Source organism: Orycteropus afer, unplaced genomic scaffold (assembly GCF_000298275.1).
Source record: "Orycteropus afer afer isolate SDZICR_OR568_19922 unplaced genomic scaffold, OryAfe1.0 scaffold00029, whole genome shotgun sequence".
Classification (NCBI taxonomy): domain Eukaryota; kingdom Metazoa; phylum Chordata; class Mammalia; order Tubulidentata; family Orycteropodidae; genus Orycteropus; species Orycteropus afer.
The window spans coordinates 15,075,927-15,095,655 of NW_006921616.1; the positions used below are offsets into that span (position 1 = coordinate 15,075,927).

The window sequence follows — 19,729 nt, forward strand, 5'->3', positions numbered from 1 at the left end:
AGGTTTATGCTTGTGAATTACGTCAATTCTCTTTGAATTCCGAACACTCAAGAGGGGTGGGGGAATTCTCAAGCATCAACTGTTCTCTCTGCCACGATGTGGTGAGACAGAAAGTATGCTAGGCACATGGGTTATTTCTTATGCTTACATTTACATTTGGAAGGATGTATTACCATTCCCATTTTTGTAAGTAAAGAAGAGTAGACTCAGAAGAAGCTTAGTAACTTTCAAGGTGAAACAAGTAGCAGAGCTAAGATTCTAGGGAGGTGGTTTAACTCCAGAGCCCACCAAATCAAAATGCTCTGTACCACAGACTAAATGTATTAGACACACATTCTTCCTGTCGGTCAAGTAATTAGACATTTTTTTTTCTCATGCAATAGAGCCAGCTGTTTGCACAGCTCAAAGGCGGCTTGTTTCATGATAGAGCCTCAAAAGAGGCAGTAAGTTTGAAGTCAAAGACCTAGATTCTAACCCTGACTTTGCCATTTGCTGGCAGGGTGACACTGGGTAACGAATTTCCTTAATCTGTCTGAGCCTCGTTGTCATCTCTGTAAGTGTTCCAACTCACAACAACCCTGTAGGACAGAGCAGAACTGCCCCAAAGGGTTTCCAAGGCTGTGATCTTTACAGAAGCAGACTGGTACATCTTTCTTCCACGATCATACCTGTATAGAAGGGGCAGTAATGTCTTCTCTGCCTGCCTTACACGTATGGAGTGAGAACCCATCAAGATAGTATGTTTCAGAGTGCACTCGAGAGAGTGGTATGCAGATGTTTATTTGGTATCATTATTGACCACACTATGAGGTGTGTGTGTGTGTATGTATGTGTATATATATGTGTGTGTATATGTATATACATACACACATATACATGTCCTTTTGCTTCACTGAAAACTATAGCATAGGCCTTATCTAGCCCATAGAAGAGGTTGGTTGGTTGTCAGTTGTATATGGTAGTGAGTTCTATGGTATATTAGGGGCTTTAAAATCAATTGGAAGCCTGCCAATGAATCATTGATTCAACTCTTTGTGTCTCTTCTGTCTTCAAACCTCATACCACTATGGTTGATAGAGGTTTTTTTTTTTCCCCCCCCCCAGTGACTATGTTGAAGCCCTTAATAAATTGTTACATTATAATATTCGTTATGCAAGTATATACACAGGTACACACACACATACACACAAGCTGTTATTGGTAATAAATAAAAAGCAAGAAACATGATGAATATTGAAATAATTCAACAAAAGATTACAGTCTGTATGTAATTAATGTAAGTACCTGTCCTTGGCTTTGTACTTAGCACTCTACCAGATGCCATAAAGGAAACCAAGGACATGTGTCTTCAAGAACATAATTTAATTGGGAAACTATTGATAGATCATGTTTGCATTGTTCATTTTTTGAACTGTTTAACCAGTGCCTACCAGAATGTTCCTTAAATTCGATGAATGCTTTCCTTTTCTAAAGTAAATCTAAATTCTCTTTACAGTCGATGCAATGTAGTGTATAGCATTGGTACGTTGTAATACCCTAGAAAAATAATGGGATTTACTTTGCTATGAAAAATAACATAATTATAACATTAACGTTTTCCACCAGTTTTCTACGAAGGACACTATTTTTATTGTTTATTGAAGGTAATATACTTTAATGGAAAGTATATTTCCATTAAAGTTTATTCAGAAAGCTTTCTGCCTTCCTACAAATTATGTCTCATGTCAACTAAAATTTTACTTCTGTAACCCATGAACACGTTTCAAAGTAACTCAAAATTTCACATCATTTATTAACCAACAGCAAAGCCGAATTGAAGATCGTTTAGAAAGACTGGACGATGCTATCCACGTACTCCGGAATCATGCAGTGGGTCCATCCACAGCTATGCCTGGTGGTCATGGGGACATGCATGGAATCATTGGACCTTCTCATAATGGAGCAATGGGTGGTCTGGGCTCAGGGTATGGAACCGGTCTTCTTTCAGCCAACAGACACTCACTCATGGTAAGTGATGAAATTTGGAGCCTCTGTAGATACGGTGTATGGAATTAGAATTTTAGGTACAGATAGTGCTACTGGCTTTTTCAAACAGCTTTATTGAGATATAATTCAAATAACTTACAATCCACTCATTTAAGTTGTACAATTCCTTGTTTTTTAATCTATTCACAGGGTCGTGTGACCATCACCACAATCTAATTTTAGAAGACTTTTATTCCCCTCCCCAAAAGAAACCTTGTAACCACCAGCTGCCAGTCCCTGTTCCCACTTACACCCGACCTCAGTCCCTGGCAACCACTGATCTGTTGTATATCTCTGTAGATTTCGACTCTGGGCATTTCTTATAAATGGAATTGTACAATAGGTGATCTTTTGTGACTGGCTTCTTGCAGTGTTTTCAAGGCCCATGTCCATGTTCTACCATTTATGAGAGCTTTGCTCCTTTTTATTGTCAAAGAACCCATCCCTGAATGAATATACCATATTTTGTTTATCCAGTTATCAGGCGATATGTGGGTTGTTTCCACTCATTGCTGTTATGAATCATGCTGATAGGAGAATTGAGGTACAAGTTTTCATGTGAACACAGGTTTCATTCCACTTGGGTACACACCTCAGAATGAATTGCTGGGCCATTGCTGGTGTTTTTAATTATTCCTCTTGGTGACTTCGCTGAAGGACCCAAATGATGCTCACGTGCCATTGTTGGGATTTAGTGTATGAATGGGTTGCTTTTTGTCTCTTTTATGAAAGAAGCCAGTCAGTGTCTTTTGATTCTGAATTTGAGAGATATAAATATATAGTGTTTGTCTGTGTAAATACATGGTGTGAGACTATATTTTAATGTATATTAGTTTTGCCACTACATACGTATGAGTTGGTATTTAATAATATTTAAGTAAATTTGTCTGTGTTACAATTGGAATGTAAGTTTTACCCATTACGTTTGGAAAATATTTTTTTTTTTATAATTATGATGAATCAGAGAATCTTAACAGAACACTAGGTGGTGACAGTTAATGGCGTGAATGATCCCATAGGTAGGACTTGAACTTCCTGGTGACTTACTCCATGGCGTTGGGAGTGGGTCCGTGTATTGCTGTTTCAACACTCCTGCCTCACCAGCAAACACCTTAGTATCCTGTTTCATATTGTACATTTGTTGTTGTTAGGCGCCATTGAGTCAAGTTTTTGACACATAACAAACCTATATGACAGGGTAGAGCTGCTCCGTAAGGTTTTCCTTGACCGTGATCTTTGCAGGAACAGGTCACCAGGTCTTTTCTCCGGTGGAGCCACTGGGTAGATGCGAGCTGCCGAGTTGTCACTTAGCAGCTGAGGACTTAATGCGTCACCAGGGCTGCTTTTTATCTTCCCGACTCTTCGGTTGGTTGGATGAAGGTCTGCTCTCCATTGACGCTATAGCAGCTGTTGTTTAAAGATGGTTCCAAGTCCAGAAGGAGTGCAAGTTGTCTTGAGGTTCTGCATGGTCCTGCTCAATAGTATTCTTCTGTCCTTTTAATTTCTCTTACTGAGAGACTAAGAGTACCATCCCCAGTGGTGTATCATTAGAACCCACAACCGACCTGAAACCAGGAATACTGGTTTATAAATAGAAGCAATGGACTCACTTCTAAAATGTGGAAAAATATTTTTGAATACCAAGCTAAATCTTTTTTTTTTTTTTTTTTTTTCCTTTCTCTTGACCTCTACCCTAAAAATTCATCACTGAGTAAAATTGTTTGTCTGTTCATGGCAGTTGCTAGGAGTTTACCAAAGAAAAGTCTAAATTTTAATTTAGCTTGGCCTCAGGTAATGTGTAAAATACACTTGGGATGCATATAATATGAGATTTCAGTTTGTATGGTGCTTTGTTTTTAAACTACAATGTTTAAACAATACTGCTTTTAATTAAGAAATCTGGCTTTATTAAAAGCCAGATCTGTGACTTATAACCATTTCTGTATATCTGCTCTCAATCAAGAGAGAAAGAGTTTAATTTCTGTAGCTGTGTTTATTTTGCATATGTTAAATGATACAAAATGCACCCACGGCATTGCTTCAGAGACAGTATTTTCCATAAATATGTAAAGTTTGCTCTTAAATACCAGATGTAGGTTAAGTGGTTCTTTAAAATATTAGACTATACATAGATGCTTTTTGGAACGGTTTTGACCTTTGAATTGCCTCTATAAGTGTGATGCAGAGTTGGGACAGAAGCAGAAGTTCAGGCCTCTTTTTTTGGAGATTTTGGTGATGGGGGCATGAACTGACCCAGGTGGAAGAGGAAGGGAGGACATAAAACAGAGGAATCGCAAAATAATGATCAGATAATATTAAACAGAAACACATTTGACTTGATTTTGGAGCGGGGAGAAAACAACTATGCAAAGACAATCAATCTGCTAATTTTGCTAGAGTTCCTGTTCACGTCTCTGCAGACATTTATAAACCCATCTAGGACAACCACATTGAACATAGAGCCAAGCAGACAGCAGTAGAACTCTAAAGATTTGGCATGTTAACCACCTGCTGTCCCACAAACGGCCTTTGCAGTCTTCATGTTGTTGTTGTTATTTGCCGTCGAGTCGGCCCCGACTCATAGCGACCCCTCCTTGGGTTTCCGAGGCAGTATCACTACGGAAGTAGGATTGCCCAACCTTCCTTCCGAGGAGTGGCTGGTGGGTTTGAACCGCCAGCCTTCTGGTTAGCAGTCAAGTGCCTTAGCCACTATGCTACCAGAGTCTTCATAGTTTGCCCTTAAACACTACCCAGTGGGTTCCACAGAGCCTTAGCTCCTCAGTCTGCACCTCAGCCTGTGCAGAAGAGATTGGACTGGCATTTCTTGCATTGTGCAAACTGGTATGAATTTTGAAACAAAAGCGTGAGAACAAAGGAAATAGTTTTTGCGTTTAGTCAGTCTGAAGTTAGCCTTTGACCATTTGATACATTCCACAATAAAAAGGAAGTTGAAGGGGAGAGAGGGGGAAAAAAAGCCCACCCCCTTCCCCCACCAACAAAAAAATTCAAGGAGGATACTGGTAATGTTTTCCACATTTGAATTTTAATACATGGAACAGGCTATAAAACGTTGGCCAGCTGCAGTAAATAAAGTAGCAGTGGGAGGTATGCCCCCGAAACCTCGGCAGAGTACACTGTTGGAAGTCCTTTCCCAAACAACACACCTTCAGTTGTTGTTCTGGAGTGGAAGCAAGTCGCAGTAACTTGAGAGCCCTCCCTAGGCTGGTTTTGCTTTTTAGCAAATCTCCTTTGTATAAGGCTCCTTAATAATTCTTCGTGATTACAGAATAGACAGCTTTGAGTCCGCTTGACCTCCATCATCTTCTCGGGTCCTCTCTCCCCGCCTTCCAAAAATCAAAACAAAACGGCTTGATAACTTGGAAGATGATACAAGCATTTCTTTCTGTAGCAGCTTGAACTTGTGGTGGGGAAAACTGTGGTTCTGCCTCGGCTATTATGTTATCTCATTTAATTGCTAACATATTGTACTTAGCTTTTGATTCATAAAATATTTTCCTTGGAGTTCTGCAGTAGGCCTTCAGTGATTTACTAAGTATTAGTATAATGAAAGAGATTTTTTTCACAGCGGCACGGTTCATAACACTAGAGTGAATGTCGTATACTTGCGGGCTTTCTAGATGATACAATCTGGCCGTGCTTCTTTTCCGCTCAGAAACCTTCACTGCCTTTCCTTTGTCTATAAGATATTAAGACCAGTTCCTTAGCCCAGCTTCAGGCCCATTACCATTGACCAAAAGCTTTATGTTTTGTTGGTCCCATATGTAATATTGTTTCCTGCAAGTCTGGTCTGAGCATGTGACCAGAATCTGCCCCGTGATGTTCTTCTAGGTGCTTCCTTTATATCTATGTGCCTTGACCTGCGCTCCTTGCTCCTCTCTATCATCTCATTCCTACCCATTCTCAAAGCTCTAACTCAAGTTCTACTTCTTCCAGGAAGCCTTCCCCTGCTACTCCACTTGTGAAAGTCAGTTTCTCTACCATCATAGCCCTTGAATCATAAAAATCAGTTACCGTCAAGTTGACTCTGAGTCATGGTGACCCACGTGCATCAGACTAAAACAGTGCTCCGTGAGATTTTTGGTGGCTGATGTTTCTCAAGCACACAGCCAGACTTTTCTCTCGAGATGCCTCTGGATGGACTTGAATCTTCAACCTTTGAGTTAGCGGCCAAGCACGTTAACTATTGGTACCATCCCAGGACAGCACTTGCATCAGACCATGGCTGTTTAACTCACCTAGCCATGCTTAATTGTATATCTTTAGTTGCTGTGAATTTTGCCAACTCTATTGTCTATTTCTTGAGTACCATACATCACATACTGTTTCCTTCCCAGCAAATTATTATCAAAGAGGAAGAAAGCCAACTAGCATTTTCTGGTAGGTGCTGCTCCATGAACGTTTCCTCAGGTATCCTCCCCTGAGCCTGGTGTAGGTGACAGTAGTGGCCATGTTAGGTGTTGCTAAAATGAAGTTTAGGGAATTTGGCATTTAATTTCAAGGCACATAGCTAGATTTAAGCTTGGTACATTGACTCCAAATTTCATATTCTGTTTTACTACCATCTTATACTCCCCCCAAAGATTATCTAAAAGTACACCTTGGTAAGAATTAAAAGTAGGTGATAAGAGCTTATGAGTTTCAGATCTCTGTAAGTGGTGGTTGGTGAAGGAAGTTTTCAGGTGTCTCGTGGGCAACTTCCCAAGAACTTTTTCTTCAATATGGTATCATGGCTCAGATTAAGACTCACGTTGTCTAAACGTTTATTTTTAATTCAGCATGTTTGTGCCAAGTGACAAAAGTTTGAACTCTCCGTCTTGGGGTCCTTGAAGTAATAAATGTTATTCAGTTGTTTTTCTTACCACATCCACCCACTTTGGTAATGGAATGAAAGTAGACATTTCAGAATGTGAGAGGTAAAGGAAAACAAACCGTGTTTTTCACTAACTGGTTAGAAACTGTCACCCATATTTAATCATCTCTGTGCCTCAGACATCTCCATGGTTAATCCTAATAGTAAATCATTAGATTTCTTATAAATTACTGGAATGGCAATTTTGTGAATATAAAATTAATTCTCTGTTACTCATTAAGTGTTCAGAAGACACATTGATGAGCCCTGTTAAGAAAACATTTTAAATGAGCTCTGGTAGCATAGTGGCTAAAGGACTTAACTGCTAACTAGAAGGCTGGCGGTTCAAACCCACCAGCCACTCCTCGGAAGGAAGGTTGGGCAATCCTATTTCCGTAGTGATACTGCCTTGGAGACCCAAGGAGGGGGGTCGCTATGAGTCGGGGCCGACTCGACGGCACATAACAACAACAACAATACCTGCTTAAACTGAATTAAAATAAAACCTACATCAGTAAGTGTATTCTTATGACTATATGTCGTCCCAATTATTTCTTAATAGAATCAGCCACAATGGGATTATTAGCTAAATATCTCCTATACTATTAATGCATAATAATAGTGTAGCTCCCAGGTCCTTTTTGCTTAAAGACCATTCATTTCAAAAACCCTTATGAGGTGGTCCTTAAGTACCAGGCTATATGCCAAGACACAGTCCCTACTCTTAAGGAGTTTACCGTGTAGCAGAAAAGGACACATGTGTAAAACAAATGGCTTCCACCAGTACAGGAGATGCGTAAGTGAGCACGGACCCAGTCTGTTGTCCAGGAAGGGGGATCACGTTGTTGCTTGATCCAGAAGGGGGTGAAGTGGCTGAGCTATCGCCTGCTAACCTAAAGGTTGGTGGTTTGAACTCACTTTGTGGCTCCATGGGAGAAAGGCCTGTCAGTCTGCTCCCATAAAGGTTCCAGCCAACAAAACCCTATGGAGCCGTTCTGCACTGTCGCATGCGGCCACTGTTAGTCAAAAATGGATTTGACAGCACCCATCAGCAATGATCTCCTTAGAGTTACTCTGGTCACGTTGGAGATGGAGGAGCCCTGTTAAAATCACTATCTACGTCTGTGCCTTCCGCGAAGCCCCTTACTGTAAGCCCCAGGTGGGGGTGAGGGGACACATGTCGACGTTAGAGGGCACCTTTATCCAGATCCCACTACATACTCTCTGCCAATGATAAACGAGCTTCTGTCAGAGTCCTTGCTCCAAGGCTGAGTAGCCCCAACGCCCATTTCAGTCTGATGGTGAGAAAATGTTATGTCTGGCTGAAAACTGCGTCTCTCAGCAGTTCTTTTTTTTTCTGCCCTTTAGAGTTTCCCTTCATTGGAAACCCATTACTGTGGAGTTGATTCTCACTCATGGCGACCCCCATGTGTTACAGGGTACAACTGCTCCATATGGTTTTCTTGGCAGGAATGTTTACTGAAGCTGATGGTCAGGCCTTTTTTATCCTACGTTGCTGTTGTGTTGTTGTTATGTGCCATCAAGTCGGCCCCAACTCAAAGTGACCCTTCCTTGGGTTTCCGAGGCAATATCACTACGGAAGTAGATTGCCCAACCTTCTTTCCAAGGCGTGGGTTCAAACTACCAACCTTTCAGTTAGTAACTGAATGCAAACCTTTTGAACCCCCCAGGTACCATAGAATTGCACCCACCCCCAATTCAAAAACCAATTTGAGAAACTTCAGTTATTTGAAGACAATCTAGTCAGTGTTTTTTCTTTTTCTCTAGGCTAAACATCTTCTGTACCGTCCGCTATTTAACCTAAAAAGATAGTTTTGAATCCCTCTTGTAAGCTATAAGGAGCTCTGGTGGTGCGGTGCCTAAGGCATTTGACTGCTAACCAGAAGGTTAACCCTAAGCCACTTCCCAGCATGCAGATGGGGCAGTCTGCTTCTGTAAAGATTTATCAGCTTGGAAACCCAGTGGGGGTCGCTGTGAGTCAGAATCGACTTGATGGTGGTGGGTTTGGTTTTTGGTTTGGTCATGAGCTGTATGACGTTCCAGTGCATTCTCCCTAGTTCATCAAGAATGCCCCCACCCTGCCCCAAGGACACCTTAATATGTGGAATCTCGAACTGAACACAGTGTACAAGGTATAATCAGAGTGGACTCGGATGGAACTGTCACCTCCCACATTCACTACACTATTACCTTCACCGTTACTCCAACCACCTAGCAAGATTTTATTAGCTATGTTTAATGGTGCCATCACACTGCTGACGTATATTGAACATGTAATTAGCTGAAACTCATAAGCAGCACATCTCCCAAGCTATCCTTGTACACTTTTTGTTGTACAAAAACTTATATAAGCCCTTTGAGTTTCATATTGGGACCTTCAGTTTCCAATAGGAAGGCCTACTTTAGGTCCTCATTCAGTGATGTATCATTGCCTACTTTGTCGTTGGCAAATGTGATGGGTGCCATTGATGCCTACACCAAGAGAGGACACAGAAGGCCATGGGCTCAGCACTGCAGACATTTTCTCTGTGTTTACATTGTCCCTTGTCTTTTGTGTTTCGTATTTCAGCCCATTGTATCTGCCCATTTCACTCTCAAATGGTCCATCTTTTCTAAACATCATCCCAGGAGCCTAGTCCTGCAGCATTCTCATAAAAGAAGAAATGACATTTGTCTGGAAAGATTTGTTCTTGGTGAAACCAACCTGAGAGGCCATTGCCTCTGTTCTAAGCACTTGTAAATTATTTCTTAAGTAGTCTATTGTAGTCTTAGTCACCATCATCATTCTGTAGATACTTTCTACTGTTTAGGTTAATTTTTTTTTTTTTTTTAATTAGGATATTTGCCTGTATCTAGTATTCTACCGGGAGCTCTGGTAGCATAGTGCCTAAGGCACTGGACTGCTAACCAGAGGGCTGGTGGTTCAAACCCACCAGCAAATCCTCGGAAGAAAGATGGGGCAATCTACTTCCGTAGTGATACTGTCTTGGCAACCCAAGGAGGGGTCGCTATGAGTCGAGTCCGACTTGATGGCACATAACAACAACAACAACAACAACAGTATTCTACCAAAGGGGCTCTGGTGGCATGATGTCCAAGGCATTTGACTGCTAATGAGAAGGTTGGCAGTTCAAACCCACCAGCACTCCCCAGAAGGAAGATGAGGCGCAGTCTACTTCCATAAAGATTTAACACTTTGAAAACCCAGTGGGGGTCACTGTGAGGTAGAATGGAGTCAATGGCAGTGGGTTTGGTTTGAATATCCTACCAACTCTCCTGATCTCCACTATTATAAAATATTTCTGAAAGCAGATTAGCAATATTAAGTGCAAATTTTTACCTATATCAGTATAGTACTTTATTTTAAGAAAACGTAAAGGAGAAGAAGAGAAGAAGAAGAAAAAAAAAAAAAAAGACTTTAAGACGTTTTCTTTACCTGCATTGGTTGCAGCAGCTTCAGGACCCTAGAGATCCCCACTTGGTATTTCTGTATTAATTTCAACAATAGTCAGAGGCTTTGGGTACAGCCATCACAGTGAGACCACTTAAGCTAAGCTAAGTGCTAAGGACATGGTGTATGCACTGATCTCGCTGCACGGGTTTCAGATTAAGGGCACCTCCTTCTTTGTTCCACATTCCCTATTTCATTCACATTCATACCCTCTAATCTAGAAGCCAGATAGGCAGTCTCCACTGGATCATCTAGTCCAAATTCTTCTCTCTTATCCTAGGACAGGCAGATCCCAATTCTCTAGTTTTTTGTTTGTTTTTTAGCATCTTGCTTGGCTTCATGAACTTTAAATGCTGATCATCTTTCTCACTTTGAAATTTTATTTTAAAAAATTAGACTGTATGACCTCATCATCTTTTTACTTTGCTTTCTTCTGAAATAATGGAGGAAAAAGCAGGTAGACACTTTGACTAGCACAGTCATCATCATTCTGCTTAAGAAGTTCTTAATGGGAGCAGGGACACGGCCATAAACGGTCTGCAGTTTGGAATAGGCACGACCCTTACATTATACTACTATAAAATATATTACCTTTATTTTCTCAAGAAAACAAATGTTCCGGGGAAAATAGTATCATTTAAAACATAAATATCTATTATAAATGTGTGTGTGTGTGTGTGTATATATATATATATATATATAATACGTACAACATATATAATAATACATATTAGAAAATACACATGTGTTCATGTACTACTCCCTGTGTGTCCTGTGCTTCAGGTGCTGGTGGGGAGACATAAACACACAAGAGAAAGTTGAATCTTGCAGGCCTTTTGCCCTAGTGGGATGATAACACAGTGTATGCTTACCTACAATGCTTAAAAAAAAACTAAAACTAAAACTCGCTGCCATTGAGTCATTTCCAACTCATAGTGACCCCTCCTTGGGTTTCTGAGGCAGTATCACTATGGAAGTAGATTGCCCCATCTTCCTTCCAGGGAGTGGCTGGTAGGTTTGAACCGCCAGGCTTCTGGTTAGTAATCACGTGCCTTAGGCACTACACCAGCAGGACAGAGTTTACTGAGTTCATTAAGAAGAGATTCAGAGAAAGGTGAGCATTTTTCCACCAGGGAAAGCTCCAGGATAAAGTGTCATTGGGCTCCCTTCTCAGAGTCTGCATAGGATTTCAACAGTTACAGACAGGGTCAAAAAGATAAGCATGATTTTTAAAAGTACCCTGAAAATTAAGGGTTTTCTGTGCCCAAATAGAAGTGTGGGGGGGGAACATGGCTAATATCTGAGCCTTTGCATTGTACCCGTAATAGCTACCAGTGCCAGTTGTTGTTGAGTTGGTTTCAACTCATGGCGACCCCAGATACATCAGCGAAGAACTGTGCTCATGGGGCTTTCAGTAGTGGATTTTGGGACGTGATTGCCAGGACTTTCTTTTGAGGCATGTCTGGGTGGACTAGAACCACCAGCCTCTAGTTAGCAGCTGAGTGAGTTAACTGTCGGCTCCACCCAGGCCTCCCCAGCATGGCTGCCCTGGGTGGAAAGTCCCTCCTCCGCAGTGCATTGCTCTCCAACTGTTGGCCCACTTTATTTCACAGGAGAGCTCACAGGAAGAGCGAGTTCTCATGTATATTTTTTACTTCCAAGTTAAATTAACTCATGGAATTTTCCACCCTTAGGAATTAAAGTAGCAGCTCATGAAGTAATTCAGTTATGTCATTCATACCAAAACAGAAAATACTGGAGCAACTTGGCACTGTTTAAAAGTCAAGATTAGGCCTTTGCCATTTTATATTTTTCAAAATCTGTGGCCACTGTGTTATTTTAACTTGCACTGAGGCTGTAAATTTTTCACATCAAAAGTGTCTTAATTGCTTAGAAAACAGAAGTGTAAAATGGGTTCATAAGAAGAAGAGGGTTTAACCAAAGTGGCTTTTGGAGTGAAAACCTGGAATAAACTAGCATTGCACTTTCTATAGTGCGAGGTTTTACCTAAGTGGTTGACATTCACGGTCGTGCATAATTATCACTTCCTCTATAACTATAAATCATCTTAGACCTATAAAGTTGAGTTGAACCAAAAGATCTGTCAAATATGAGTTAAGTGACACCTTTTGGGAAGTATCGTCCCGATACAATAGCTCCATTCATTTGAAAGCAGTTAATTGGACATATTGTTCAAAACTGCAGCATTGAGTTTCCACATTTTAATTTCTCATCTGCCTTCTCCTTGGCTCCTCCACATGGACAGGGCTCTTCTGGAGCTGAAAGTGTGTGAAAGTTATTGGAGAATGGTAGTCTCTGGGTAATGTTTCTGTAAGCTGCCCAACTTTTTCCCCCTGTAGTCTAGATGGGAAACAGCTGGTTTTCGTTTCAAAAGCTGTTTTGTGAAATGTCTGAGTCTTGAGGTGTAGCGCTGAGGTCACTTCTGAAAGCAGGTGTTTGGGAACAAGTGAGAAAGGATCCGGGGGCTGGCTGGCTTTGTCATCTTCTGCCCGGTACTTCCTGTTACAGGAAAAGTTTGCTCACTTACTGAGGACGCAGGCAGATACAAGCAGTCGCATCAGCAATGCTATTGGAAAGTATCTTTGAACGTAGCTGACTCCTGAGTGAATAATTAGTTCAGTATGAAACACAGCAGCGTGGCCGTTTTCCTAATGGGGCTTCAAATCTAGAGGTCCAAGGCTTTGCCTTTTATGGAGATGATAAATGCTTGAATTTCCTGTTTACACATACCAATCGCAAAACAACTACTATTTCAAGTAAGTGGTACTATCACTGAATGTGTCCTCCAAGTTAATGGGCACAATCAAAGAGAAGGGGAGAAGAAAACTGTCTGAGCAAAGCCAAGACGGGAGCAGTTTTGCAAAAGCAAAGAAAGAAGCATGTGGAATCGGTAAAGCCCGGTGCATGTCAGGTACCCACCAGCCCGACGATGAAAGGAAACGCCCTCCTCCCCTGGGAGATGGAGGTTATTAGCAGCTGTTTATCCAACTGGGGAATAGACATGCCATTGTAATTTTTCTTTCTTTTCTTTTTAAGAAGTAGAAGAAAATTTGTTTGGGAAGTTGGCCCTTCCTATCAAGTCACTGTGCATTGCCAAAAAAAACTTCCTTTCTCAGAACTCATGTACTAGGGTTGAGCAATGTTATGATTCCCTGAGAAATTCTGGCTTACCAACAAGTCTCTCTCCACTAAACAGAACAGAGAGGGGCAGTGAAAGGAATGGACGGTCGGTGGCTGTCGACACATTGCATTGTCCTCTTTGCGGCAGGGAGCTAACTGGCTCTTACCCATTCTCTTACCTGATCCCTAGCCTGGCTCTAAATGTTGCATCTCCGCCCAGCCCCTCCACGTCCCCTTCCCACCCCCTAAACTTAATCCCTGCCACTCTCAGGCACACACAAATGGATTTTGCACATGCCTACTGCTTGTAAAATGGCTTTTCATGAGATATCAGGAAAGCTGCTTCAAACTCGGTGTAGCTTTATTCTCAAAAAAAAAAAAAGAAGATGAATGTTGCTATTTTTTTTTTTTTTCTGATTTAATGCTACTTTTATGTCATTTTATTGTATTAAATCCTTTCTTTTGCTTTTCATCTTATTTATAGCAGAGCCACTGGTCATATGGAAACTATTATTGTATAGCTGGGAGATGAAAGACTTCACTGCAGTTAAATAAGAGTGAATCATTTGGGCCAGTAATACACACATACAGTGAGGTACCATTGGTGTCCAGAATGCCCCACGTTGTTTGCTTTGTAGCAAAACAGTGGAGGTTTTTAAAGGGCTTTACAAAAATTCTGCTTTTTGTCAGAAATATGTAGCCTGACAACATGAAAACACATGTTAACACACAGTCCTTAACTGCTTGCTTCTTCATACATGTGTGTGTGTGCAATATCTAAATAAAGCTACTTAATATAGAAATAGAAACTTTTATTTAAAGTTAAGATATTATGTAATTAGTGTTTATCAGTGTCAAGTTTGTTTTTATTTGGATTATAATCTAGGTAAAAATTCCACCCGTCGTTCACAACCCATCTAACATGCTGCCTTCTTAACGTAGTTCCGCATCTCCTAATTTGGTATGATTTCACCATTTTTTAACATCTTGCATGACTTTGTACTATCAGGACGAGCATTTTTTTTTTTTTTTTTTTTTTGCCTTATATGTAGTAATGGTATGGAGCCCTGATGGTACAGGGGTTACGCACTTTGCTACTAACCAGAAGATTCATGGTTCAAACCCACCAGCCTTTCCATGGGAGAAAGATGGGGCAATCTGTTTCCATATAGATTAAACTCACTGCCATTGAGTCAATTCCAACTCATAGTGACCCTCATAGGGTTTCCAAGGCTGGAAATCTCTACACAGACAGACTGTCTCATCTTTTTTCTGTGGAGCCGCTGGTGGATTCGAACTGCCGAACTTTTGGTTAGTAGCCCAAAACTTTAACCACCATATACTACCACTGCCTTGTAACCCCAATAGGGCAGTTCTGCTCTAGCCTACAGAGTCACTATGAGTCGGAATCCATTCAGTGACAGTGGGTTTATAGTAGTGATATTACTCTCCCCACACGCACACACACTAAAAACTAAAGGTCTGCAAATCGGTGGATGTGTCTATTTATTTTTCCTGCAAAAACCTACATAGTGCCTTTCTTATAATAGACATTCAGAAGACATTTGTTGAACTAAATGGAAAGTTCATTATTTTTTAGAAACATGCTAAATGTTTTAGATTTCAGAAAGCCTCATAAGTGTATGGCATCTGTATAATCATTGATATTTAGGAAGCACCAAATTGCATGTATTACAATAGTATACAGTGATCTCCACACCCAGCCACTGCTCTTGAGAAGCTCCCAACCCAAGACGGGCATGAGCCTGGCTTTATGAAAGGCAGCATAACCAAATCGTTGCCATGTGTGCTCTGACTTCAACAATACCCCTGCGTGCATTTCAAGGGCAGTGTCCATAGTGAGGGGGAGTTCCTGGGTGGTGCAAATAGTAAACAGCACGCTGGGCTGCCCACCAGAAGTTTGGAGGTGTGATTCCACCCAGAGGCACCTTGGAAGAAAGGCCTGGTGGCCTCCTCCCCAAAAATCAGCCAGTGAAAACCCTGCAGAGCCTTTGACCACAGGGGGGCACCGTGAGTCAGAGTGGACTCCATGGCAACCACTTTATTATTGTTTATTGCTCAGTAGTGAGTGATCTGGACAACATGGCACCTAACGACATCAACAGTGAATAGTCAAGGAACATGTGTATCCAGGCCCAGCATGGTGCTAAGGAAATGGGGCATTCTGGGTGTCCACACAGACCCGGAAGAGCCAGAGGAAGGGGGCTTTGCTGAAACCTTGGTGATGTGGAATGAGCACAACACAAGCAAGGATGTGAGGAAGGAAGGAACAGGATGGCCTCAGGCCATCAGCTGGAGGACACCGACAGGCATGGTCGGGATCTTAGACCTGATGCATGTTGTTGTGTTGTTATTTGCCGTCGAGTCGGCCCCGACTCACAGCGACCCCTCCTTGGGTTTCCGAGGCAGTATCACTACGGAAGTAGGATTGCCCAACCTTCCTTCCGAGGAGTGGCTGGTGGGTTTGAACCTCCAGCCTTCTGGTTAGCAGTCAAGTGCCTTAGGCACTATGATGCATAGAACAGTGAAAAGCCATGGCCAACCGTTAGTATGTAAGAGACCGGGTGACAGGCAGAGAATATAGCATTGAAAAAGTGGGCCCAAAGGGGAAGAAGATGAACCAGTAATGTTTCATTGGTTTAAGCAAGCTGTTTTTACAGAACCACATCCGTTCCAAGTATTTTTCAGTAAGCACATGTTATGTGAATGGTAAGAAAAGCATTTAAAAAATAAAGGCCAGTCAGGTGACGGTACACCTAGTGCTCGAGAGCCAGGGCTCCCTACGGAGAGCTTTGCATAGAGGTGACCATAGTGAGTGTAGTCACGCAGGTGGGGCCGAAATTCTGAGTACTTGTCAGGTGTTTATTACCTTTTCCTTCACTCTGAACAGAAGTTGCTTACAGGCAATGATAAGATTTCACCACTTCTGTACTCTGAATGGACCAGTCCACTACAGATGGAGTAACTTTAGTCCCATACAACCTATTCCCTAACCTGCTAACTGGGCAGGGAAGGGATGAGTGCATTCTGGTTACCTCCTGACCAGTCCCTGCTGGGAGGGCTGCATTCAGTTATGATTTCCACAGTAGGAAAATGATACAGAGAATTGGGGGTAGACGGTGCAGATACAGAAGGGAGAAATGAAACAGTTTCAATAAAAGGAACTGATGAGTTAGAACAAAAAAGGTGAACTGAAATCAGGTTGCAGCCAATTGCATCTCTCCAGTTACATCACAGAATCATTCATTTAACCATTGGAGTTTCAGCCTTGCTGGTCACATAGCAGATGGCTCATCAGCACTGCCAAGGTCAGGATCATCTAGATCATGTTGAAATCCAACTGAAAAGTGTTTATTATTCAGAGAAGTAGACATCTCCAAGAAATACACAGTAAGGAATTACCTGCAATTTCAAGCAAAGCTGTGAGATTTCTAGAAAAAATTAGGTGTTCTCAAGATAGTTATGGAATCTTCTCATGATAAACCTTGTAAGAATCAAATCAAAATCCAAACAAAAAAGAATTGAATGCAGATCTGACTCTAGAGAAAAGTTCTTTAAAAGCTTAATCAAATGAACAAGAAGGAAAAACAAAATCTGATCATTTTTTAAACTGAGAAATACTGGAATTATATGTGTGATTGAAGAGGCCCAGATGTTAGGTTATTCTCCTTCCAAAGAGCTGGTTATTAGAGGTAGGTCTGTCTGTTACAGTCTCTCTGCCGCTAGAATCTTTCTCCCAGTGTCCGTACACTGCTGCCATTTCATGAACTGCCGAGTTCCCACCTGTGAGCCATTAAAAAAGTTTGCATGGCCACTTCCCACCTCTTTACAAGATGCACTGTTTGACTAAGTGGTATTTTGCACAGTTGAGAAAATAAGTTTGCTTTCCTCTAGAATAACAGATATCTGGCAAGATCGTTGAAACTGAAATCTAGCTCTCGACAACTGTCCTATATAATTGATATTTCATGGGGAGATTACAGTTCAGGCAGCAAAACTGCTTTCTGTGTCACTGGGTGTCTCATTACAGTGAAAACCCATCAACTTCTCTTCCCGTGTTTATGGCAAAACAAGGAAAGGGAACAGTAAAAGTTACCGGGACTCCTCTTCTCTGTCACGTTTTCCTGTTGTTCTTTTTTCTCCTTTTTTAAAAACACCTGTGTCAAAGAGAATCTTTTTGCACCAGATGCCATTAATAACAAACTCTAATATTGACATGCCAAATGTTTATAGTGGCATAGCTAGTTTGCGACGTCCTTGTTAAATGGCATGCTCTGTCATTTTCCCTTGGTCTCGAAATGGAAGCCAAGTTGCCTAAAGTTCCCACCCTGCACTCTTTTAGGAGGATTATGGTAGAGACGAAGTAGTTGCGGTCTGAAAGCCTGTTTTGAGGCATTTATCTCTGGAGATAACATTAACAAGGATTGAATAACTGCCAAATGAAATTTAATACATTTTCCCATCCATGAAATAGACCTCTTAAATACAACAGAATAATTACTTTCACAATCCTCCCTGGAAACAAAGAGAGCGAAAACACTGAATGTCTTTTTTCTGTTCGTGGTGTTTGTTGTTAGCTTGAGGATAAGGACAAGGATATTTACCAGGATGCTTTACGCATCACCATGTCAAAACGGCCTTGCCAACAGCCACCTAATTTGAAACTGCATATCTTTTAAATCTGTTTATGTTGGAGGAGTTGCGGCAATTATTCAATTTTGTAATTCAATTAGACATCTTGGCCTTGGCCTGAGTTGGTATAAAGTATGGTTTGTTTTTTTTCCCCCTCCATAACAGAGAAAATTAAAATGGTTTTTATATCATTTTATGTGTGTGTTTGTGTGTACACCCAGTGACACTTGTGAGAGCTGAACCTGATGGCACTTTTTTTTTCTTTAAGGGCTTTCAGGTTTCCACTTCGACAGCATTGCATCTTAACAACTTTTCTATCACTCATTTTAGTGGAAAATAGTTGTGTTTTCCTTCTCAGCTAGGTTTCCACCTTCCACAATTCTGGCTTTTTCTGATCGTACTGCATATACACACATACAGTTTTAAAACAAAAACTCCAGAAAGTAAACAATGAAGTCCTTTTTTACTCTTATCTCTGCTTACTTCTCCTTTATATGTACCCAAATTATTCAGTGCTGTTGTAACTGTTCAAAAACTGGTATAGTCCTGTAAGTAGACATTGATTCACTAAGTCGCTAAACCATTCTTGGCCTTGGCCTTCCCTGAAAAATGAGGAGTTTAGTCTAACTAATTCCCAAAGTCCCGCCAAGCCCCTAAAGTCTTATATTCTATGATTTAAAAGTGCTTCTAATATATAAACTCTTTACTCAAAAGTTACGTTTATGATATGGTACTTGAATGGTTCAAAAAAAAAGTAAGTTACACCTCATGGTACTTAATTATCCCAATGATAAATTTACACCAGAGAATTTAGATATCTGTGTCAGAATTTGCATATAACTTGACAAGATACAGTGTAGTTTAGATATGTATGTGTAAGTGTGGTGTTGTTGTTGCAGTTGATTCCAACTCATGGCGACCCCGGTAACAGAGCAGAGCTGTCCCATAAGGTTGTCTAGGTTGCAGCATTTATAGGAGCAGATCGCCAGGTCTCTCTCCCACAGAGCAGCTGGGAAGGGTCAAACCATCAACCTTTGGGTTAGCCACCAAGTATTCATCCATTCCACCACCAGAGCTCCTTGTACGTAAGATAACTGGCCATGATTTACGTAGCCCAAGGAAGGAGCAGGCCAAGGCAACCATTTGTGGACCGCATGGTCTTGCTTTTCCTTCCACCTTTTGTATGTAGCACGTTGTACCAGGTACGGGGACACTCGCTCCTGGGGTGGCCCATTCATAGGATGATGCCTGTCTGCTTCGCAGTACTGAGCTGAACCCTCAGGTGATCTTAGCATTCTCAATTCGGAAATGCTAAGACAGAGCGGCTGTTGGGCAGATGCAGACCCTGAGAGAATGGGCCAAGAGAAGAGAGGCAGAGTTGCTACCAGGAGACAGCAGAGGGACTGCAATGGCCCATGCTAAACGGGGCTGGCCAGCCCTGCGCGAGCTCTCCACGTCCAAAACCTGTGACAGAAGTCTTTACGATCACTCTCCTCTTCCCTGAGCAAGCTCAGATGGCTCTCCGTTCCTTACTGTTACAGCTACCACACTGAAGCAAGTGGTGTACA

At 41.5% G+C, this 19,729-nt stretch overlaps 1 protein-coding gene across 1 annotated transcript in view; it reads left to right on the forward strand.

Annotated features, from left to right (window-relative positions):
- The window catches only part of TCF4 (transcription factor 4), a 416,421-nt gene that overhangs the window by 383,507 nt on the left and 13,185 nt on the right, over positions 1–19,729 (forward strand). The window contains exon 14 of the mRNA XM_007935518.2: positions 1,804–2,007. Coding sequence (XP_007933709.1) covers positions 1,804–2,007 — 204 coding nt within the window. The remainder of the gene's footprint in view (positions 1–1,803; positions 2,008–19,729) is intronic.